Genomic DNA, 24,905 nt, shown 5'->3' with positions numbered 1-24,905 from the left:
CACCAGCACTGAGAGCCCCACTGCCTGATGGAAATTAATTGTATCCATGCTGGGGCACCAGCACTGGGAGCCATGCTGCCAGGAGGAAATTAACTATAACCATGCAGAGGCACCAGCACTGAGAGCCTTGCTGCCGAGAGGAAATTAACTGTATCCATGCCAGGGGACAGCCCTAAGAGCCCTGCTGCAGGAGGAAATGAACTGTAACCATACCGGGGCACCAGCACAGAGCCCTGCTGCCAGGAGGATATGAACTGTAACCACGCCGAGGCACTCACACTGAGAACCCCGCTGCCGGGAGGAAATGAGCTTTTAACCATGCCCCGGTACTGACTGACAGCTGGTTGTAAAATGCATCAGTGCTGAGCAAGCTGTCAGTCAGTGTTGGAGCATAGTTTCAGCCACCACTTACAGTATACTGAGCAATGACTGAAAGTACGCTGGCTGCACCTATATGACTGAAAGTGGGAGGCTGTCGGGTGGATCAAGTTAGTTTCTCCTCGGTACATATCAGTGAAGGCACTGGGCAGAATGTAATTAAACTTCAGAATAACCCCATATATGAAGGTTAAAGAAGCACTCACATCAAAGTTTTTATCCTCTTAATATATTGCAGTCATCATATTTTATAGCACTGTGTACTTACAATTGCTCATTTTGCTTCTCTACCCAGTTAATTTTTCTCGTTTGCATTAAGCCTATCACATCACATGATTAAAAATGGGCTCCTTCTAAGCTCTATGTAGTGTGAGAGAGCGCCAGGGCAGTAGTCGTCGTGGCCTTGACTATGTGTAGTAACGCTCACTGGCCTCCCATCGCATGAAAACACTGTCCCACTGTCAGCATATCTTCAGTTACGCCTTCTTCACCCTCCAGTTTCCATTAAGCTTGCTTAGGCTCCACTGCTTGTGTTATTGCACCATGAGAGACAGAGTCCAATACGTACTTAAAACTTGGAACTTTACTTTTTCTTTCACATAGCTCATCCTGGTCAGTGACAACAATAGCATCAGTTTTCACACAGTTCACAACGTTTTCTCTCTCTGTCTCCTGTCATACGTCTGCTAGCACACTACGGGGTCCCACCGCCTCCTGCGGTAACACAGCATCCTTCTTTAGCAAAGACTCTGATCATGGGGGCTCCCTTATCCATTTCACATCAGATTTAACGGGCATCAGCCCATGCGATGACCCGCCACATTTCTGAGCGACCTGCATCCCGTGTACTATCCCGGACCTGCCTTTTGTCCTCAGTTCAGTTCTGTGGTCCCACTGCTGCTTCATTTGCACTTCTGTCCTTTCCTTGTTCCCAGACTGTGTTCCAACTCTGTTGCGGCCTGTTGCTATCCTAGCCTGCTACTGTGGATGGTTGGGCTCTTCACCTCTTAAACATTACGTGGTTTGCTGTGTCGCCCGGTCCTTAAGCCTACCCGAGCTCTATGGGCACCCCGGCCCCAACTAACTTACTCAGGAAGTCATCCTGACTTAACCACCGCAAATCCCGCCTATAATTAACTAATTACACCCCTGTGTGCTAATGTACTATTGTGCCCCCATCTAGTGGACGGACGTGAAAACTGAATTTTCCCTATAATGCAACAATATACATTGTGCAGCAGCAGCTAGAATACTATAAATGTCGGATAAATATGCATAATATTATGTACAACCTTAATACTTAACCGGGACGAGTTTAGGGCACACAACAATCCTTGTAAACCCTTACAGTAGTAACATGAAGTCTCTTTTCCATGCATGAGTCATCATTAGGACTACAATTCTACATCACTGAAAAGTCACTGACAGGGAGAGGAGCAGAGGAGCTGCGTCAGGAGTTGAAGAGGAGGTGGAGCTGGGCAGCCCAGTGAATGGCTTCCCAGTGAATGGTGTAGGCAAGTTTCAGAAGATTTGGAATTTGTGAGAATAATTTACTGGTGTAGGAGCATCTGGAACAGGAGTTATCTTTACTGGACAACCCTCTGATTGATGAGAATGATTGAAGGTTGAAGATGGAGCTGACACGGATGCTGATAATCCCATCTCAGCCTATGAATGGTGGGTGATAAGAATGCCGAGTATTGGGCGGCACGGTGGCGCAGTGGATAGCACAGCAGCCTTGCAGCGCTGGGGTCCTGGGTTCAAACCCCACCAAGGACAACATCTGCAAAGAGTTTGTATGTTCTCTCCGTGTTTGCGTGGGTTTCCTCCGGGCACTCTGGTTTCCTCCCACATTCCAAAGACATACTGATAGGGAATTTAGATTGTGAGCCCCTTTGGGGACAGTGATGATAATGTGTGCAATATGTAAAGCGCTGCGGAATATGTTAGCGCTATATAAAAATAAAGATTATTATTATTATCATGCTTTTTACAATCAATTATGCTTTTTTTATGCTCCTCCAAGGAAAACCAACTTTGAAGTCCATTTGTTAACAATTTACTCAGTGACTGATGAATAACCGCATACGAAGTTTCAGCAGTGCGTCTCACACAGAGACCAAGATGGCACAACATGGATTAGGTTCGTTAGGCAACGCTCTTCATAGGGACCTTGGCACAGCTGCAGATCTGAACTTGATAAATAATTCATAGTTAGCTTTCCAACTTTCAAATGAGACGATTCAGATTGAAAATGTGACCTGCAATATTACGTTTCTAGCAGGATGTTAATAGGAAATACAAACTGATGTCGTCCGCTGGTTGTTACCGCAGCATGTCACCTCTGCATTAGTGCAAATGAACATTTATCTGAGCCTCTCAGTCTAAAAGGAGGTGATCTGGAAATAAATTCTACAATACGCTATTCTATGCTTGCCGAGACATTTATCAATGTCTTTCCATTCTCCTTCACGCTAAGGCAGCAAGAGATTTATAAAATTAAAAAATGGGGAAAAAAAATCAGTTATATATCGAACTCTTGCGATGATAAATCTAAGCTTCATATTTTCCACCGGCATTACGGCATTTTGTGTACCGGTCAGAATTTGCAATTACTTTCCGGCAGTAATACGGAATATCTAGTCATAAAGCATACACTGATCCAATAGCTTTCTTCTCGTAAGTTGAACATTACGCTGTACAATTAGACAGATTTCCCCTCCTCTGATGTACACAGACACAGCTGTGCTCGGAGACAATAGGGCTGAGCTATAAAGCTTCACCGCACTGTCAGTCCATTGTAACTCCTGCTACTGTTTAGTGTTATCGTAACTTCCACCGCTGCTAGGAATTAATAAGTAGGTTCACTCGTCCTCCACATATTCCTCTTGAATTATAAACAGCGACTCTAAGAATATAGAGACAGGGGATTTTTTTTTTTACAGGGATAAAAAGATCAAATCACGAAGCAAAGCAATTTTTATACTTGGTTTCAAAGTAATATAACGGAGCTAAGGTTGTTAAAGAAGACCTGTCAGAGGCTGTCATTCTAGTTATCATTGATTATTTTTTCACTTAAGTAAATTATTTGTAAATTTTTTCATTAAAAAAATATACTAAAGAAATATATATTGAATATTATGGCCCAATTTCCTTTCAGGCTATGTTCACACGTGGCATTTTTGCTGCATTTTTTTCTGCAGCAAAACCTGCTGCAGAAAAAAAACGGGTTTTTCTTGTTCATTTTCTTGCTGTTTTAGCTGTTTTTTTGTGCAGTTTTTGCTCCGTTTTTCATGCTACATTTGTCTCATGCATGCTGATAAAGTTTAGTGACGAACAAAAATAGTGACAAAAAAAATACTCTACTTCTTAAGGTTTTGGCACAAAAAAATGCAGCAAAATCTGATACCTGCGTTTTTTCAGCGTTTATTTCACCACCCATGACTTTCAATGGTTGTAAAACACTGAAAAACGCTAAAAGAAGTGACATGCTCTTTTCTGCAAAAACCTAGCAAAGCACAAAATACTCAGGACAAAAAAAAAACAAGCTGTGTGCGTGATATTTCTGAAATCTCGTAGACTTTGCTGGTACTGTAAAAACGCAGCTGAAAAGTTGCATAAAAAATGGAACCATGATTTCCATGGTCTACCAAAAAATCTTGAACGAGACTATCCAGCCATCTGTTTGTGACCTCAAGCTGACGTGTACTTGGGTTATGCAGCAGGAAATTGATCCAAAATACACCAGCAAGTCCACCTCTGAATGGCTTAAGAAAAGCAGAATAAAGACTTTGGAGTCTTTGCCAAAGTCCCAACATTAATCCGATTAACATGCTGTTGCATGACCTTGAATGGTGGTTCATGCTCAGAAACCCTCCAATGTGGCTGAATTACAACAATTCTGCAAAGATGAGTGGGACAAAATTCCTATACAGCATTGTAAAAGACTCATTACCAGTTATCGCAAATGCTTTATTGTAGTTGTTGCTGCTAAGCGTGGCCCAACCAGTTATTAGGTTTAGGCCTGCAGGTTTGGATTTCTTTTTCCCTTAATAATAAAAGCCTTCATTTTAAAACTGTATTTTGTGATTACTTGTGTTATCTTTGTCTAATATTTACATTTGTTTGGCGATCTGAAACATTTAAATGTGACAAACATGCAAAAGAACAGGTAATCAGGAAGGGGGCAAACATTTTTTCACACCACTATAAGTATTTGATACACTGTCAATTTTGCAAGTTTCCCCACCTGCAAAGGATGAAGAGATCTGTAATTTTAATTGTTGGTACACTTCATTTGAGAGAATCTAAAAATAAAAATGTGAAATTTTTTAAATAATTAAATTGTATTTTATTGCATGAAATCAGTATTTGATCACCTACCAACCAGCAAGAATTCTGGCACTCACAGACCTGTTAGTTTTTCTTTAAGATGCCCCTTACTCTACACTCATTACCTGCATTAATTGCACCTGTTTGCATTTGTTACCTGTATAAATGACACCTGTCCACACGCTCAATCAATCACACTCCAACATCTCCATAATGGCCAAGACCAAAGTGCTGTCTATCGACAGCAGGGACAAAATTGTAGACTTACACAAAGCTGGGATGAGCTACAGAACAATAGGCAAACAACTTGGTGAAAAGGCAACAATTATTATAAAACAGAAGAAACACAAGATGACTGTCAATCTTCCTTGGTCTGGGGTTCCATGCAGAATCTCATCTGGTGGGGTAAGGTTGATTCTAGGAAAGTATGCAACCATAATCCTTCTGCCTCTGCGGTTTCTGTATCCTGGGATATCCCTTACCATTACATTATCTCTGGCCCCCCTTTTTTCATAGGTGTCATAATTGTGACAATATGCCTAGGTGGTAGTGTACGCCTGTCTTATGTGTGCGGTCTAATAACCAGACTCTGGTAGCCACACTTGTGCGTCATAGACCACCTATATTTTGTGTTGGAGGGGGAACTGTTCATGCGGCACATATACTAATCTATAAATATATCCATCTCTGCTGGCTTCTCGCTCCCTCCACCACTTGGAGGTCCCATTTTTGTGTCTTTTTAATTTTATTTTTAGGTCCCTTCCCCCCCTTTTGCCTTTTAACTACCGTATATACTCGAGTATAAGCCGAGATTTTCAGCCCAAATTTTTGGGCTGAATGTGCCCCTCTCGGCTTATACTCGAGTCACGGTAGCGGTGGGGTCGGCGGGTGAGGGGGTGAGGGTGCTGAGGCATACTTACCTAGTCCCAGCGATCCTGGCGCTCCCCCTGCCGTCCCACGGTCTTCTGTGCTGCAGCTTCTTCCCCTCTTCAGCGGTCACATGGGACCGCTCATTAGAGAAATGAATAGGCGGCTCCACCTCCCATAGGGGTGGAGCCGCCTATTCATTTCTCTAATCAGCGGTAACGGTGACCGCTGATAGAGAAAGAAGCTGCGGCACCGAAGACCAGCTGTGACAGGCGGGGAGCTCCAGGATCGCTGGGACTAGGTAAGTATGTCATATTCACCTGTCCGCGTTCCAGCCGCCGGGTGCCGCTCCATCTTCCCAGCGTCTCCGCTCTGACTGTGCAGGTCAGAGGGCGCGATGACGCATATAGTGTGCGCGGCGCCCTCTGCCTGATCAGTCAGTGCAGAGACGCCGGGACCGGACGCTGGGAGCTGCAATCAAGAGAGGTGAGTATGGCTTTTTTTTTTTTATTGCAGCAGCAGCAGCCATGGCACAGATTTATGTGGAGCACCTATGGGGAGATATGAACGCTGCAGAGCACTATATGGGGCACAGCTATGGGGAGATATGAACGCTGCAGAGCACTATATGGGGCACAGCTATGGGGAGATATGAACGCTGCAGAGCACTATATGGGGCACAGCTATGGGGAGATATGAACGCTGCAGAGCACTATATGGCACAGCCAAGGGGGAATATGAACAGTGCAGAGCACAGTATGGGGCACAGCTATCGGGAGATATGAACGCTGCAGAGCACTATATGGGGCACAGCTATGGGGAGATATGAACGCTGCAGAGCACTATATGGGGCACAGCTATGGGGAGATATGAACGCTGCAGAGCACTGTATGGGGCACAGCTATGGGGAGATATGAACGCTGCAGAGCACTATATGGCACAGCCAAGGGGGAATATGAACAGTGCAGAGCACTATATGGGGCACAGCTATGGGGAGATATGAACGCTGCAGAGCACTATATGGGGCACAGCTATGGGGAGATATGAACGCTGCAGAGCACTATATGGGGCACAGCTATGGGGAGATATGAACGCTGCAGAGCACTATATGGGGCACAGCTATGGGGAGATTAACGCTGCAGAGCGCTATATGGGGCACAGTTATGGGGAAATATGAACGCTGCAGAGCACTATATGGGGCACAGCTATGGGGAGATATGAATGCTGCAGAGCACTATATGGCACAGCCAAGGGGGAATATGAACAGTGCAGAGCACTATATGGGGCACAGCTATGGGGAGATATGAACGGCGCAGAGCACTATATGGCACAGCTATGGGGAAATAATGATCTATTTTTATTTTTGAAATTCGCCGGTAGGTGCTGCATTTCCACCCTAGGCTTATACCCGAGTCAATAGGTTTTCCCAGTTTTTTGTGGCAAAATTAGGGGGGTCGGCTTATACTCGGGTCGGCTTATACTCGAGTATATACGGTATGTAATAATAAACAGTTATTTTTAACTTTATTTATTGTTCATCTCACTTCTTATCCTCTGCCTGGTGTACCCCTCAGAGGATTATGGTTGTATATATCTGTTGGAGTGACTTGTGAGCCACTAATTATCAAGACTATGATAATGTGATTCTAGGAAAGTTCAAGAATCAGCCCAGAACTACATGGGAGGACCTGATCAATGACCTAAAGACAGCTGGGACCACAGTCTCAAACATTACTGTTAATGACACACTATGCCTTAATGGATTAAAATCCTGCAGGGCACACATACTTCCCTTGCTCACGCAAAGATATGTCCAGTCCAGGCCCATTTAATATTTGTCAATTACCATCTGGATGATCCAGAAGAATCATGGGAGAAGGTCATGTGCTCAGATGTGACAAAAATATAACTTTTTAGTATCATCTTCACTAACTATGTTTGCAAGAAGAAGAAGGATGAGTACAACCTCAAGAACACTGTCCCAACCATGATGCATGGTGGGGGAAACATCTTACTTTGGGGGTGCTTCTCTGCAAAGGATATAGGATGACTGAAGGGAGGATGGATAGAGTCATGTATCATGACATTTTGGCCGACAACTTCCTTCTCTAGTAAGAGCACTAAAGATGGGTCATGACTAGGTCTTCCAGCATGACAATGACTCGAAACACACAGCCAGGGCAACTGCAAGATGGCTCCATGAGAATCTTTTTAAGGTCCTGATGTGGGCCAACCAGTCTCCAGACCTGAACCCAATAGAAAATCTTTGAAATGAGCTGAAACTCATGCCCAATGACAGCCCTGAAAGATTTGTTGAAGATCTGTATGGAAGACTGGGCCAAAATCCCAGCTGCAGTGTGTGCAAACTTGGTCAAGAACTACAGGAAACATCTGATCTCTCTAATTGCAAACAAATGTTTCTGTATCAAATATTAAGTTTTATTTTATCGAATACTTATTTAATGCAACATAATGAAAATTAATAATGTAGAAATCATACAATGTGATTTTCTGGACTTTTTTTAAGATTCTGTCTGTCACAGTTGAAGTGTACCTACGATAAAAATTGCAGACCTCTCCTTTTCTTATTTTTCCCGCTGCATATACATGCAAAATTTCACTTTTGGGGTACCAGCTGGCATAATATGAAACTAATAGCTGCAAAATTCTTTACACAGAGGGCATTTTTATCTCTATGAAAATTTTTGAAGTTTAGGTAAGTCAGTTGTTCAAATAATATTCTGCAGGTTAGAGCTTCACTACAAGGAGAGCCATAAAAAGCATGACAATAATTTGATTATTCTTGTATACAAACATTAGGAAACATATGTGACAAGTTCCAAACAAATGTTTGCTGCACCAAGTGAACACTACAGTGCTTTTTGCTATCTTGAAATTGAGGACAATTATGTAAATTATTCAATCATAAGCAGGTTACTAGGATGCAAAAGTACAGACAATGAGGAGATGGTGGTACTTTACCAACTCTATTTGATTAACACAGAAGGGAAATCTATTTAATAGTGTATATATATATATATATATATATATATATATATATATATATATACACTTTTATATATACTGTATATACTGTATATATAAACCTGAAACTATGCTCTACAATGTAAGGTTAAAGTAAGGGGTCAGTGCAGTATGTAATGATCACAATGCATCAAAATACAACATTAGCAGAGGTGGTAAGGTAAGTATCAATATTTTTTTTTCATTTTTTGCTGTCCACATTTTACTCAAACCACGTGGGAATGAAATACAAAAAAATGCTGATTTATGTTGCACAATTACAGTAGAATTAAATTCCACTCAATTTTGTATGCTCATCATCAATAGTATGCAGTGCTTAGTAGTAGGGATGAGTGACCTTTACTTTTATAGGATCGGGTCGGGTTTCACGAAACCTGACTTTTTCAAAAGTCGGGTCGAGTGAAATCGGCCGATCCTATAAAAAAGTCGGGGTCGGGGTCGGCCGAAACCCGAAACCCAATGCAGTGCATTGGGTTTCCATGGTTCCCAGGGTCTGAAGGAGCGGAAACTCTCCTTCAGGCCCTGGGATCCATATTTTAGTGTAAAATAAAGAATTAAAATAAAAAATATCGCAATACTTACCCTCTGACGCGCCCTGGTACTAACCGGGAACCTTCCTTCCTTAGAATCAGCCTTCCAGGACCTTGCGGTGACGTCGCGGTGACGTCGCGGCTTGTGATTGGCCGCGCGGCCGCCCATGTGACCGCTCGCGCGGTCGGGGGTCGGGTCGGGTTTCATGAAACCCGACCTTGCCAAAAGTCGGCGACTTTTGAATATTTTTGACCCGTTTCGCTCAACCCTACTTAGTAGTAAGAACGATGTTACCAAACCATCAAAAAATCCATTCTATATATGTGGACAAATGTAAGTATATGCAATGTTCCTGAAAAAACTCACAATGCAGTGAAGTAAAACGTACAAAAATTAAGATTTTTGAGGATGGTCTCCACGCCCCTGTCCCACCTCAGTTCCGCACGTTTAAGCAGAGCTGGGAGAACCTGGCGTGAAGATGCCAATATTCAATATTCAACTCTAAGTTACTCCTAAATTTTCAGATTTTTCAAAGCATTTAGGAAAGAATTCTGGAGTGAAAGTTTTTAATTAATCAGGGTCATTGATTTAATTATTCAGTGCATCCAAATAGTCCTTTCCTCACTTGACACAAATGCAGACAATCTTTATTTCTTGAAGACCATTTTGTGCATTCCTCCACTAGTTTTCACTTTTTAATTATCATTATAACCCTAAAACAATGGTCGCTAATAAAACAATGATAATTAATGACAAATTACTCTCTGTTCCATTAGTACTATATTACTGACTATTGAAAATTGTATGTATTCCTTATAATTGGATAAAGCAAATAAGTTAGAGACCCAGGGTTACCCAATCATGGAACAATATTCTCAATTCTTAAATCACACTGCATTAGACAGATGAAAAATATATTCTCAGTCATGATTTTTTTTTTTTTTTTGCAATTTTACAGCACTCAAACTATATTATATGCCACTATCCCTCTAAGAAAACATTAATAGACGAGGCCCAGTATTTTTAGCACAATGATGCAGAATGGTCACGCTCATACAGATGGGTTCAACCTTAACTTTTCTTTAAGTTGTCTTGAAACAAATTAAATATAATCTCACACTTTTCTGTAGAAAGTTTGTTTTAACATGGGAAACTATGGTTCTTTATTTTATAACATAGTCGCATATGTGTGAGTTTTTTTTTTACATCCATCAGAGACATTTGTCAAAATCAATCAGTAAATCTGAGCTATGTTTTTTTTTTTAAATATTCAGAATCTTATAGTTGATGTGTGCCATAAATCTAAGAATCCATCCAACAGATTTTTTTTTATATGTGTTTAAATTCTTTGACCACACAACTTAGGATACATCAAATTTAGAGAATAAATAAGGAAGGACGCATCTGTATGTCTAAAATAATGAAGAAAAATAATAAGTCAACCTACCATTTATTATCAAGATGTATTCTGCGCTGTTTTTACCAATGGTGTTAGTTGCTTCACATCGATATGTTCCATTGTCTGTTTTGTTCAAGAACGTTATTGTTAATTCACGTCCATTTACGACCATCCTGTCTGGATCTGGAAGTTCTCCACCATCCTTTGTCCATAATACTGGTTCTGGCCTGATTAGTAAAAAAATAAATGCGTTTAGTAGAAGCAAACTTTAAATAATTTTTTTTATTGACTTCAAAGGGAGATGCACAAGTCTATCTGCAGTTATCTCCCCTACTGGTCTCATCAGACAAACAAAATTTTTCCTTTCATCTCCATTGTTTGTGATTTGGAATTCTGGTATAGAAAAATAAAGCTTCAAACACTTTATACAATGAATCAGCACATTTTATTTTATGCAGTGACTTGTGACAATATTCACCCCCCCATGTTTTTTTTAAATCTTTTGTTACATTGCATGCTGTTTTTAAATAGTTTTGTAGTTTGATATGTGTGTGATGCATCAGCACTAAATAGTCTAAGTTGGTGAAACTACGTGAGAAAAATATAGGCAGAAATTAAATTTATGTGATCATATGTATTCGCCCCTTTTCCAATGAAGCCCCTTAAAATTTCTGATGCAAGTATTTACTTTTATAAGTCACATCTTCCTCAGGAAGAAGAACGTGGCTCTTCGAAACGCGTTGGTTAGCTCTGTCCCCTTGTTGTTTTGAGCACCTCTGCACTCCATTCTGAACGTGACGTCACAAGTAGGTGGAGTCTATCAGCCATCTTTCTTTTTGCCCCACGCGATACCTAGGGACGCTACCGGCCGGAGCTCCCTAGCTGCATATCGCACCTCACCATCCAGTGCACATGTTGCCGTAGGCCTTGTACGCTTGCTTCCAAACAGCGGACTGGCACCTTGCAGACACGGAAGTTCATCCCACGCTGCAGCACCAATGGCTCACAGGTAAGCTCGCAGCTACACACAGTCCTACTGCTGGTAGCAGTAGAATAACACACGGATGTATTAGTGTTCTGGCCATCAGAGGGATTTGTTAGTATTTACACAGGTACCTACTGTAGTAAAAGTGGAGGCTTTGGTGTACTGTGTAGCCGGACCTACGTGAAGCATTTCTTTTCTGGTTTACCCTTAAGCGCGGGATCAATATGGTATTACAAAGTCTGGGACAAAGTTATTGAGAAGTACAAGTTATAGTTGGGTTATAAAATAAATATCCCAATCTCCAACAATCCCACGGGGCACTATCAAATCCATTATCATCAAATAGAAAGGACATGGTACCACAAGCAACCTGGCAAGAGAGGGCCGGCCACCAACACTCTCAGCCCGGACGAGGAGGGCATTAATCATAGAGGTTGCAAAGACACCAAAGGTGACACTGAAGAGGTTGCAGCGTTCAAAGCAAAGACTGGACTGGAAATGGGGACTGAAAAAACCCTTTACTTATATACAAAAATTGTAAGGCTCATTTTGAATTTGCCAAATGGAATGTAGGAGATTCCTCAAATGCATGGAAGAAGGTGTGGTGGTCAGATGAGAACAAAATTGAACTTTTTGGCCTCTAGGGTAAATGCTATGTCTGGTGCCAAACCAACACGGCTCATCCACCCAAGAACACCCTAACCACAGTAAAACATGTTGTGGAAGCATCATGCTTTGGGGAGGTTTTTTGGCAGTAAGGAGAGGGAAAAGGGTCAGAGTCAAGGAAATGATGGATGCTGTGAAATACTGGGATATTTTTGAGCAAAACCAATTTCAGTATGTCAATGATTTGAGACTGGGACTGATGTTCTCTTTCCAACAAGACAGTGAGAGTGGCCAAATCAAAGCCCAGACCTTAATCCCATTAAGAACCTGTGGTCAGACTTGAAGATTGCTGTTCCCCAGAGGAAACCAGCTAAAGGCCCCTTCACATTAAGCGACGCTGCAGCGATACCGACAACGATCCGGATCGCTGCAGCGTCGCTGTTTGGTCGCTGGAGAGCTGTCACACAGACCGCTCTCCAGCGACCAACGATGCCGGTAACCAGGGTAAACATCGGGTAACTAAGCGCAGGGCCGCGCTTAGTAACCCGATGTTTACCCTGGTTACCATGCTAAAAGTAAAAAAAAACAAACACTAGATACTTACCTACCGCTGTCTGTCCTCCAGCGCTGCGCTCTGCTTCTCTGCTCTCCTCCTGTACTGGCTGTGAGCCGGAAAGCAGAGCGGTGACGTCACCGCTCTGCTTTCCGGCTCACAGCCAGTACAGGAGGAGTGCAGAGCACAGCGCTGGAGGACAGACGGCTGTAGGTAAGTATCTAGTGTTTGTTTTTTTTACTTTTAGCATGGTAACCAGGGTAAACATCGGGTTACTAAGCGCGGCCCTGCGCTTAGTTACCCGATGTTTACCCTGGTTACCAGTGAAGACATCGCTGGATCGGTGTCACACACGCCGATCCAGCGATGTCAGCAGGAGTCCAGCGACGAAATAAAGTTCTGGACTTTCTTCAGCGACCAACGATCTCCCAGCAGGGGCCTGATCGTTGGTCGCTGTCACACATAACGATTTCATTAACGATATCGTTGCTACGTCACAAATAGCAACGATATAGTTAACAATATCGTTATGTGTGAAGGTACCTAAACTTCAAGGAGCTAGATCAGTTTTGCCTTAAGGAATGGACAAACATCCCAGTGGCAAGATGTGGAAAGCTCAGAGACTTATCCAAAGCGACTTACAGCTGTAATTGCCTCAAAAAGAGGCTCTACAAAGTACTGACTTTAGGAGGGTGAACTGTTATGCACTTTGAATTTTTCAGTTATTTTGTCCAATTTGTTGCTTGCTTCACAATAAAAAGAAAAGCAAATTTTCACAGCTTTAGGCATGTTCTTTACATGAACTGATGCAAACCCTCAAAGGCATGAGTTAAAATCCAGGTTGTGAGGTAGCCAAACATAAAAAATGCCAAGCCACTGTTTACGCCAATTCTCTCTGTGTAATTCTTGCATTTTTTTACACTTATGAATTGCTTTTGTAATATAGATGTAGATTTAATTGCAAATATTTTACATTGTAAAGTGTTAAAGGGAATGCACCATCAGAAAATATTATATTGTTTAAACCAGATTTTCAAATTAAGTGTACAAAAAAATAAATATTTCATAATCTGTATTAAAAAAAATAGAAATCTTGCAATTTTCACATTGGCCAGCCAGAAGGGGGAAGACTCAGGCTGTAGCCAGTTGTTTTACTGCCAGACATAGGTGTGTGGAAAAAAGGGAATTGCATGTCTGATCTCCTGAGAGATCTCCTGCTTAAATCAGGTTTTTATAATAAACGTATCAAAAAAAGAAATAGTATCACAATCTATATAAAAAAGTGAAATCTTGCCATTTTCACGCAGACCCTCCCTGAGGAAGGAGACTCCAGCTGCAGCCAGTTGTTTTACTGCCAGACACTAGCCAGGAAAAAGAAAGGGAGATGGATCTCTGATCTCCTGAGATATATTGCTTAAATGAGTTATTTTGATGATAAATAGAAATCACACTGGCCACAGAGACTATTTTATTATTTCACACATCCAGTTTTTTATAGCAGATTTCTCGGAAGTCTCATTATCATCACAGTCAGGACTACAATGCCAGAAAACACCTGGCATAAAACCACAGGATCCCCCAACCACAATAGATTATGTCACTGCTCCCCCTGCTTCTTCCTTCTCCCTGCACAATTAATATTGCACACGCTCATTAGGTGCTTTAACACAGTGAAAGGGGATCTGAATCAAACAATTGCTACTACTTTTTATTTTTTTTCCTTTTTATTTTTATTGCTGCTAGCGCTAATGCATCCATCCATTTCCCGAAAGAACAAAAAAAGCAGTGGCTGTTGCAAAGATTTGATTTCTGTTTTTCTTTTAATGATGAACATGATACGAAAAATTAATAAACAAAAAAAACTTTAAAAATTGTTTTTTTTTTTACTAATTTAAACAGCAGGTCATTTTCAATATAATTTTCCCTTTAACTTGGATCATTTTAAGGTACTCCATTGACTGTAAATTATTTTGAGCACATTGTCCATGAGGCTGGAGCGCTATTTCCCATGAAACCTAGAATATTTTCTTGATCACAAGACTTTTATCGGCCGTGATTTTCTATTAGGAGACTTTATAAATGACCGCATCACTTAACAGTCGCCTAATGCACTCTAATAATCATTTTAAATACAGTTCACATCACAAGCTTTTAATACTAAGATCCAGTTTATTCATTAGCACTGGCTCATTTGTCCGGCAGCTGCTATGATAGCGAACATATTGCTCAAAGGACAGCTATTCTAAATCAAAAGCTGCTGGATGTTTTCCTTCGGAGTGTAATATTTCTAAATGATTCATTTTCGGCTGACCTGCTGCACATTTTTATTTTTTGTTTATGCAAAAATAAAATATTCCCATGATGGACAGCTAGGTTCATTGGGATCACAAAGCATAATGCACAAAAGAACGAGCTACAGTACATTAATTTTGTCTTAATTAGTCAAGTTCATAAATCATGTTTCAACAACATAGATAGTCTGTTTTGCTAGAAATAGTCAAATATTTGTTCTGGTCATTTTTCTGCTAGAATAGCGCCACCTTTGTCTTTAGGCTGAATTTGGTATTGCAGCTCAGTCACATTCAAATGAATATGAGCCATAACATAGATTTTGGCACTTTGATTTTGGAGTAAAATGGAAACCGGTTTACTAAGTAATAAACCATTTTAGATGTGACTGTTTTTGGGAAACAGCACTTCATCTGTGCAATTCCATTGAAGTGAATGCCGCTGAGCTGAAAAATCCCACGAAACCTGTGAAGATTAGTAGGACATAAGGCAGGGACGATTTTCTAATCTATCTTAATCTCCAATGTTTAGAGGAGACAAGTTACAGGAATGGGTTGCCAGTGTCACTACATTAGGGAGTCAATATAAATGCACTCAGACACTAAATCATGTTAATGTTCGAAAAAAATTAGAAAAAGAAGGGGTAGTCGGTACTTGACCAATCATAATATACAGCATCAGGCAGACTATGGAGGCAAAAGGATCTACATTTGAGATATTCGGACATCTAGAATATGTCTCTGAGTACAATGAATGCAATATGGGCCGGCAATCAAAGAAGTTGTCTGGGCTAAAGCTAACAAGTCTGCAGTCATTCTATATGACTGCAGACTGGTGAATCTTCACATCATGCACACTGCACACTGTGAGGATTCTCCAGTCCTGGCTCAGGGAACAGCGGTTATGAGACCGCAAGTATGCAATATGCCACATTTTGATTCGATGGGCGTGGCCTCCCTCCTTGAAAGTGCATTGAGTGTGGTCAGAAACAGTCTTGTCGAAATGTGGTCGGCAGTATGCATACCGCAACTTGCGATCACATGCCATTCAGCTCCTGGCACAGACACCAGAGGATCCTAACAGCGCACAATGCTTGCACATTACAAGTCATTACAAGTCATTACACATTGCATTACAGTCATGAATATGCGGCTCCACCCCTATAGAAGCTGGAGCCGCATATTCATGACTGTAATCGGCGGCACCACGTGACCGCTCATACAGGAGAAGCTGGCGCTGAGAGGACGCTGCGAGGGAGCCGGGTGAGTATTTTATTAACAGCGGGCGGGCGCACAGGGGTGGGAGGGGGGAGGGGACAAGGATCTTTATTTTAAACACGAAAAATAAAAAAATAAAGGATTTTTCATATCTTCTCTCCAGCGAACGCTGCTGGAAAGAAGATATGAATGGCAGCTTAAACACCACACTGGGGGGACAGCGCTTACTGTAGCGCTGTCTCCTGCACGGCACACGGACTGCACACGGACAGCGTCCATGTGCGGTACGTGTTTTACACTGACCCATTGACATTAATGGGTCCGTGTAATCCGTGCGCTCCCACGAACACTGACATGTCTCTGTGTTTTGCACATGGACTCACGGTCCGTGAAAACACGCTGTCATGTGCAGAGACACATTGATTTCAATGTGTCTACGTGAGTCAGTGTCTCCGGTACGTGAGGAAACTGTCACCTCACGTACCGGAGCCACTGACGTGTGAAACCAGCCTTAAGGGAATTCTTTATTGAATTAAAATTTAGTTTTGGAAACCATAAGAGAGGTTATCCTGGACTTTCATATTGATGATCTTTCCCTAATTGTAATATCAGATTGGTGAGAGTTCAATACTTGGTACTCCTACTGATCAGCTGTTTGTAGCTGTCATTGTCTCAGGAGGTACACAATGTGTGGAGTAGGAGCAGCACATCTCCGGACATTATGTAATGGCCATTCTTGGAGTTGCAGCTTACCTATTTACATTCACTGCAATAGAAGCTGAGCTGTAGCATCCAAGAAAGGCCATTAATGTATCTGGGCTGTTCAGGATGAGTGATGAGCGAATGTACTCGTTGCTCGGGTTTTCTGAGCACGCTCAGGTGACCTCCGACTATTTGTTATTGCTCAGAGATATACAGTGGGGCAAAAAAGTATTTAGTCAGTCAGCAATAGTGCAAGTTCCACCACTTAAAAAGATGAGAGGCGTCTGTAATTTACATCATAGGTAGACCTCAACTATGGGAGACAAACTGAGAAAAAAAAATCCAGAAAATCACGTTGTCTGTTTTTTTGACAATTTATTTGCATATTATGGTGGAAAATAAGTATTTGGTCAGAAACAAAATTTCATCTCAATACTTTGTAATATATCCTTTGTTGGCAATGACAGAGGTCAAACGTTTTCTGTAAGTCTTCACAAGGTTGCCACACACTGTTGTTGGTATGTTGGCCCATTCCTCCATGCAGATCTCCTCTAGAGCAGTGATGTTTTTGGCTTTTCGCTTGGCAACACGGACTTTCAACTCCCTCCAAAGGTTTTCTATAGGGTTGAGATCTGGAGACTGGCTAGGCCACTCCAGGACCTTGAAATGCTTCTTACGAAGCCACTCCTTCGTTGCCCTGGCGGTGTGCTTTGGATCATTGTCATGTTGAAAGACCCAGCCACGTTTCATCTTCAATGCCATTGCTGATGGAAGGAGGTTTGCACTCAAAATCTCACGATACATGGCCCCATTCATTCTTTCATGTACCCGGATCAGTCGTCCTGGCCCCTTTGCAGAGAAACAGCCCCAAAGCATGATGTTTCCACCACCATGCTTTACAGTAGGTATGGTGTTTAATGGATGCAACTCAGTATTCTTTTTCCTCCAAACACGACAAGTTGTGTTTCTACCAAACAGTTCCAGTTTGGTTTCATCAGACCATAGGACATTCTCCCAAAACTCCTCTGGATCATCCAAATGCTCTCTAGCAAACTTCAGACGGGCCCGGACATGTACTGGCTTAAGCAGTGGGACACGTCTGGCACTGCAGGATCTGAGTCCATGGTGGCGTAGTGTGTTACTTATGGTAGGCCTTGTTATATTGGTCCCAGCTCTCTGCAGTTCATTCACTAGGTCCCCCCGGGTGGTTCTGGGATTTTTGCTCACCGTTCTTGTGATCATTCTGACCCCACGGGGTGGGATTTTGCGTGGAGCCCCAGATCGAGGGAGATTATCAGTGGTCTTGTATGTCTTCCATTTTCTAATTATTGCGCCCACTGTTGATTTCTTCACTCCAAGCTGGTTGGCTATTGCAGATTCAGTCTTCCCAGCCTGGTGCAGGGCTACAATTTTGTTTCTGGTGTCCTTTGACCGCTCTTTGGTCTTCACCATAGTGGAGTTTGGAGTCAGACTGTTTGAGGGTGTGCACAGGTGTCTTTTTATACTGATAACAAGTTTAAACAGGTGCCATTACTACAGGTAATGAGTGGAGGAAAGAGGAGACTCTTAAAGAAAAAGTTACAGGTCTGTGAGAGCCAGAAATCTTGATTGTTTGTTTCTGACCAAATACTTATTTTCCACCATAATATGCAAATAAATTGTTAAAAAAACAGACAATGTGATTTTCTGGATTTTTTTTTCTCAGTTTGTCTCCCATAGTTGAGGTCTACCTATGATGTAAATTACAGACGCCTCTCATCTTTTTAAGTGGTGGAACTTGCACTATTGCTGACTGACTAAATACTTTTTTGCCCCACTGTAGTTTTCATCGCCTCAGTTGCATGATTTACGGCTTCCAGATATACTGAATACATGTGGGAATTCCCTAACAAACAGGCATTCCTCACATGTATTCAGCGTATCTGGAAGCCATACATCATGCATCTGAGGCGATGAAAACTATATCTCTGAGCAATAACAAATACTCGGAGGTCACCCGAGCGTGCTCTGGAAATCCCGAGCAACGAGTACACTCGCTCATCACTATTAAGGATCCGTACATTGTGTACGTACAGTTAAAGTGGGAGCAGCTGTGCTTATCGGTAAGTATGCTTGGTTCCCCGGCACACAGTGGTCATGGACCGCTTTTGCCAGGGATTCAGCTCCCTCTGCTGATGTGATGGACAGGCCTTCAGGCATCATTCTGATTGACAGCTGACTCTCCAAGTTAGGCAGTAGGGATCCAGCTGTCAATCAGAGCGACATCTGAAGTTCCGACCGTTAGCAGAGCAGAGTGGAAAAGAAGCCTCCATTTTGTAGAAGTTATGTCTGCAGAGGCTTCTGAATCTCCGGCTGGAGCATCTGTTACTGCTCTGATCCAGGGAAAAATGATGCCGTGCAAAGCAGGCAAGTAAGTTGCAATTACATGGCTGTTAGTGCTTAGATGCATTTTTTTTATAAAGTCTTGCATATACCATTTAAAGATCCTAGACAACCCCTTTAAGAATGTCTAGTTCAAGATTCCTCCACTTTTTTTTCCAGAAGAGACAAAATAATGGCACTGCTGAAGAATGACCAAATGACAGGTCTTTGAGGGATTTTCCAAACAAGTTACTGATCAATGGGAATCAGTCCAAATTGATAATTGATAACTAAATTTGAATGGGCATGGTTCTTTGATTTTTTCCCTGGACAGCATCAATTGTAAGCAGACACTGCAGAAAACACAAACTGTGGTTTAAACCAATAGGAAATTAAAAATAAAATACTTAAAAAAGATTATGGGGATGGATAAAACCATGCAATTAGTTGTTTTTGTTAAATTTCTGAAAGTCACCGGCGCGAAATGCGTTGTTTAAATAAAATAAATTATTTTCTACCATCTCAGCAGAAAGAATTGTTTTGTCCAGCCATGCAGCATTTTATAAAGTATTTTCTTCATTCATACTGGTGAATCCTATCTGATAGTTTCTCCCAGCCACAAGGCAGCAGGAGGTGCAATAATATTTTTGGATTTATTCCCCATCCTCAAAATAGGGTCACCCTACTTGTATATTTTATTTCCCACCAGAGCATTAATTGAACTATGTCTTAATTGTGTGAATAAATGTGGATCACATATTGCATTGCAAAACAGCCACCAGTTACGTATTCAGGCCGGGGTCACACTTGTGAGTTCAATGAGAGAAAATCACGCGAGTTTCTCAATACTGTGCTAACGGCACTTGGACCAGAGCATTCAGCTGCATGGAAATACATGCTGTTAGGGCTAGCGGAACGCACCAAATAATTAAATAGATACAATAAGGTGCGTTCGCAGCCCGGGGTCCACCGTGCAGAAATGGAACCTGCTACTAAGTAATGAAGGGCTATATGGCGGTACAATGAGGATACACACAGGGGTTAACTTCACCCTGTATGAAGAAAGCGATCTCTGTTAAGTCACAGGGTCGCAGTACCGCACAGAGAGCGCAAGCAAGGAACCACAGAACTCTATCCCAGGCACAGGATTAGAGTTAGTGTAGACCTCTTGCAATCGACACCACAATTGGGGTATCAGAGTAACTAATATGCACAGAAGTGCATGCTGTTCCACACTAGCGGACGCCACAAACCACCCAGACTTGGGTAAGGTAAGCGCTCTAATAGCGCACAGCGCTGCACTGGCGGTCACAGCAGTTAGACGCTGTTTCGTGCGTTAAAGCTGTGAGTTCAGCCGGGCGCTAGATTGCAGCCATACAGCTTACGCGAACAGTCATACACAAGGGATGGGTTTTTTAAGGAACGACTTGCACTCATCAACACACACACGATAACAATAGTATACTAGCGCATGGCCGTGCGGTCATGCGAAGCTAATATAGCTGCAGCACGTTCAGGACCTTCCAATAAAGGACCGATGGGAAGCTGCCACAGAAGTTTAGCACCTTCAGGACCTTCCAATAAAGGACCAATGGGATCTGCTGCAGTATCTGAGCATATGACCCCCGACCTCCAATGGGAGGTCATCCCGTGGGCATGCTCAGAAAGGGAAAATCTGGACTTAGCTCCAGAAAGACCTGCTCGCTGCTGAACATTGCTGGCTACAAGAACAGAGCCTGGAAGGGCAGTAGTAACCAGTCATCCAGTATTAGCCTGAGCTAGACACTGGGACCGATGTCTCAGCTGAGCAGACTCCACTGCGGCTGGAGAAGAATGGGAGACCGCAGCGGAGATGGTTCGAGATTACCCCTGTGCAGAAGCGGGAACTCGACACCTAACACATGCAGCCACAAACTCTGCTTCCGAGTGTTGGCGGCAGTGTGCGAGTTTCTCGCATTGAACTTGCAAGTGTGACCCCCGGCCTCAGAAGTAGAATGAATAGAAAAATGTGCCCAACTCTGTCCAATTATTTATATAGCAGGTACCAAACCAGTCTTTTAAGGATATTCCATAAATTGAATTGTTGGGAATAAATCCCTAAAGATTATATCAAGAATGAAAGTTAAAATTGTGAAAATAGAAAATAATCTTAAAAAAAAATTCTTGTATTCCATGACATAAAAAAAATAGAATCTCCTTTGGTTTAACAATATTTTAACTGAGCACTTTCCAGTGAGACAAAGTCCAACTTTACTCGTCTACTAAGTAAAACTTTGATAATTTTGAATCAGGCTCTCAGTGGTTTATGATTTCGGAAATATCATTCTTACAGGTTGGCTCCTGTCATTTTCTCTCGTTACGGGTAAGGGAGATCTCCTGAAGTATTTTGCTTGGCAATATGTAATATCAATATATTCAAAATTGCATTCCTCACCAATAATGTATTTTTCATTTTGTTTGCTATAAGCAGAAAATCTTGTTCAATAAACAAGTTCAGCAAAATATATTAGAAATGAAATAAAGTTACCGTTTTTAATCTTGAACTGAGCAGATAGCCTCTGGTGTGCATGGTTTGCATTTGCTAGCTTGTTTTTAATGATAAATTTATTTAACACTTACATGTCATGACACCTGCTACATTTTGAATTGACTCTAGCATGTTATGCTTTGTAAATTATTGATAATAATTTTATACTATGTATGTTACACCTCAGGGCTGGACTGGCTGTTAGGGCTAGCGGAACGCACCGAGTATAGATAGGTAGCTACAAGGTGCGTTCGCAGCCCGGGGTCCACCATGCAGAGATATCTGCTGTAAAGTAACGGTGGATAACCTCAGAGCTCACACATGGGTTAAGCTTCACCCTGTGTGAACTGGAAGCGATCTCTGTTGACTCTCAGAGTCACGCTGTAAACAAACTATTACCCTAACTAGGGTTGTGCTTGCTCTGGAACTCTTCTGTACTAACCGCACACATGAAGGAACCAGATGCTAAGCCAAGGCTAATTGCCCCCACTGACGCTAGCTGCCTGCCTGAGTGAACAGTCCCAAAGCTACAGCCTCACACCACATAAGTATAGAGTGGTATTGTATCCACTGGCATAAGCCAAACACATTTGATACTAGCGCATGGCCGTGCGGCCATGCAAACCTTTTACAGTTGCAGCTCTTTCAGGACCTTCCTGGTGGACTGATGGGAGCTGCTACAGGGCCTGAGTGTGTGACCCCTGACCTCCAATGAGAGGTCCTCCCGTGGGCATGCTCAGTGTGTCAAAAGCAGGACTTAGTCCCAGAAAAGTCAGCCTGCGGCTGAACAGTGCTGGCTTCAAAGGCAGAGCCTGGAATGGCAGCAGTAACCATTCGCACAGTATCAGGCTGAGCCTGACGCTGGGACCAACTTCTCCACTGAGCAGGTTCCACTGCAGCTGAAGGAGAATGGGAGACCGCAGCGGACATGGTTTGAGATCCCCCCTGTGCAGCGGCGGGAACTCGACTCCTAACACTGGCTATCTGGCAATTCTGGCAAATACTAGATGGGCTGGTCCAGCAGTGTACACTTTAAGCAGTATCTGCATCCTCATTGATTCCCTATTCTGCCAGTTACCTGAGCAAGTTGAGGACAGATTCTGGCCAGCAGATTACAAGAGGACTACAACATGCAGTGGATAATGTGGCACAAAAACATCATTGACACTCAATCCAGGCTAGGGACTCAAGTGACAAGGCATGAATCACCGTGTGGCATGGGAGCAGGTTAAGTTAAGTATTTTTGTTACACTTTGTTGAGGCACAATATCGGTCAATATTACTACAATAAAAACCAAAGGGAGACAACATTACAACAATAAGGAGGCACAATGGGGATCAATATTGCTACAATGAGGAGCAATATTTCTACAGTATGAAGGCACAATGGTGGCATTGTAAAAGGGATGGTCAAAAATGAGGTGTTTTTTAATGTACCGGTAAACTTTTTTAAGACACATTCAATCTTTAAGGAGTTTTAATGGATTTTTATGATTTCTTGTAGAGGTTTTTAAGAGTTTATTTAATTTATTCTTTAAAAGAATTGTTGTTGATAAGCTTTTTTTTTAGCTTTCAGATTAGCAGTGCCTAGTTTGGTGAATTTACCATCAGTAAAAAATTCAATGTGACATGCCCTTTATTTTCTCCTAGCAGACATTTTTCAAAAACTGAAGCACAATTAAAAAATTCATGAGACTGATTACACAGGTCTGCAAAAAAATAGTTTCAAGAGCTGTTTTGGATATTTCACTTAATCTTTATGTTTTTAAGAGCACTGAATCCGAAAATGACCTCCGTTTTGTCATAGGACATCACGTTTTCTGACAATTTAAGTAACTATGTTAAATAAGACAATACCTCAAAATAAATTAAAATAGACTCATAAATTTAATTTTTTATTACAAATGTTTCATGAAAATCATTTTTTAACTGCAATGAGCTCACTAACACACACTAAAATCGATTCTTCTTCCCTGTGAGGCTTCTCTTGATACATTTACGCTTGTGAGTAGCATCTGGAATGTCTCTCTGAAGCATCCAACAGTAGTCTGCCATCATTGTAATGCTCCATCTTCCCTGGTATCTTCTTTCCATCTCTTTAATGTCCTGGTGGAATCGTTCACCTTGGTCTTCACTCACAGCTCCCAAATTTTCAGGAAAGTTGTCAAGGTGGGAATAGAGGAAATGCACTTTCAAACTCATCAGGCAACCTAAAGCTTGAAATGCTTTCAGCATTCGTCCGACGATTTTTTTGTAGTCAGGGTCTTGGTTTTTGCCTAAAAATTTCTCTACGACCTCTTTAAATGCAAACCACCCTTCTTTTTGAGGATGCGTCATGGTATTGATAAACTCTTGATCAGCTATAAGTTTTCTAATGTCTGGTCCGACGAACACACCTTCCTTCAATTTTGCCTCCAAGAGGCCTGGAAACTGGGTGACCAAGTATTTGAAGCATTCTCCATCTTTTGGAAGTGATTTTACGAATTGCTTCATCAATCCCAATTTTATGAGGAGAGGTGGTAGAAGAACTTTATGGGGAGGAATCAAAGTTTCTTGGAGGGCATTTTTTTCACCAACTGTGAGCACCCTCGGCTGCCAATTCTTTTTGGTCCAGTGATTTTGTCGGTCTCGACTGTCCCATAGACACAGAAAACAACGGTATTTGGTATACCCAGCTTGTTGCCCGAGCAGCATGCACAAGACTTTCAAATCCCCGCACACTTGCCTACCGTAGTCTTCATTTTTAGGTTTACGAAGAACCAATTCCAAGTTCTTGTAGGTTTCCTTGAGGTGTACAGAATGACCTACAGGGATGGAAGCATAAAAACCGCCGTTGTGGAGTAAAATTGCTTTGAGACTTCTTTTTGAAGATTCTATAAAAAGACACCATTGCGCTGAATCATATTGGATTTTGAATTGACCCATCAAACCTTCGACATCGATGCAATAAACCAACTAAATAATGAATAAAATTATTATTATTTATCATAATTTATCTTCCTGGGCAAAGTAAGGAACAAACTCATTTTCACGATGTCTGAACCATGAAAAAGACACTCCTGGCAACAATAAATTCTTGTTTTTGAGCCTTGATCCGAGTAACTCAGCGGCAT

The 24,905-nt window shown here is 41.9% G+C and overlaps 1 protein-coding gene across 2 annotated transcripts in view; it reads right to left on the bottom strand.

Moving 5' to 3' along the window:
* CADM2 (cell adhesion molecule 2) overlaps nucleotides 1-24,905 on the bottom strand; it is a 2,470,210-nt gene that overhangs the window by 154,251 nt on the left and 2,291,054 nt on the right. For both annotated transcript variants that reach the window (XM_069760974.1, XM_069760973.1), the window contains one exon: nucleotides 10,601-10,779. In XM_069760974.1, coding sequence (XP_069617075.1) covers nucleotides 10,601-10,779 — 179 coding nt within the window. The remainder of the gene's footprint in view (nucleotides 1-10,600; nucleotides 10,780-24,905) is intronic.

The sequence above is a fragment of the Ranitomeya imitator genome, chromosome 3 (assembly GCF_032444005.1).
Source record: "Ranitomeya imitator isolate aRanImi1 chromosome 3, aRanImi1.pri, whole genome shotgun sequence".
Taxonomy (NCBI): Eukaryota; Metazoa; Chordata; class Amphibia; order Anura; family Dendrobatidae; genus Ranitomeya; species Ranitomeya imitator.
The sequence above is the reverse complement of the archived record's forward strand: the minus strand, read 5'-3'. Positions and strand labels throughout refer to the sequence as shown.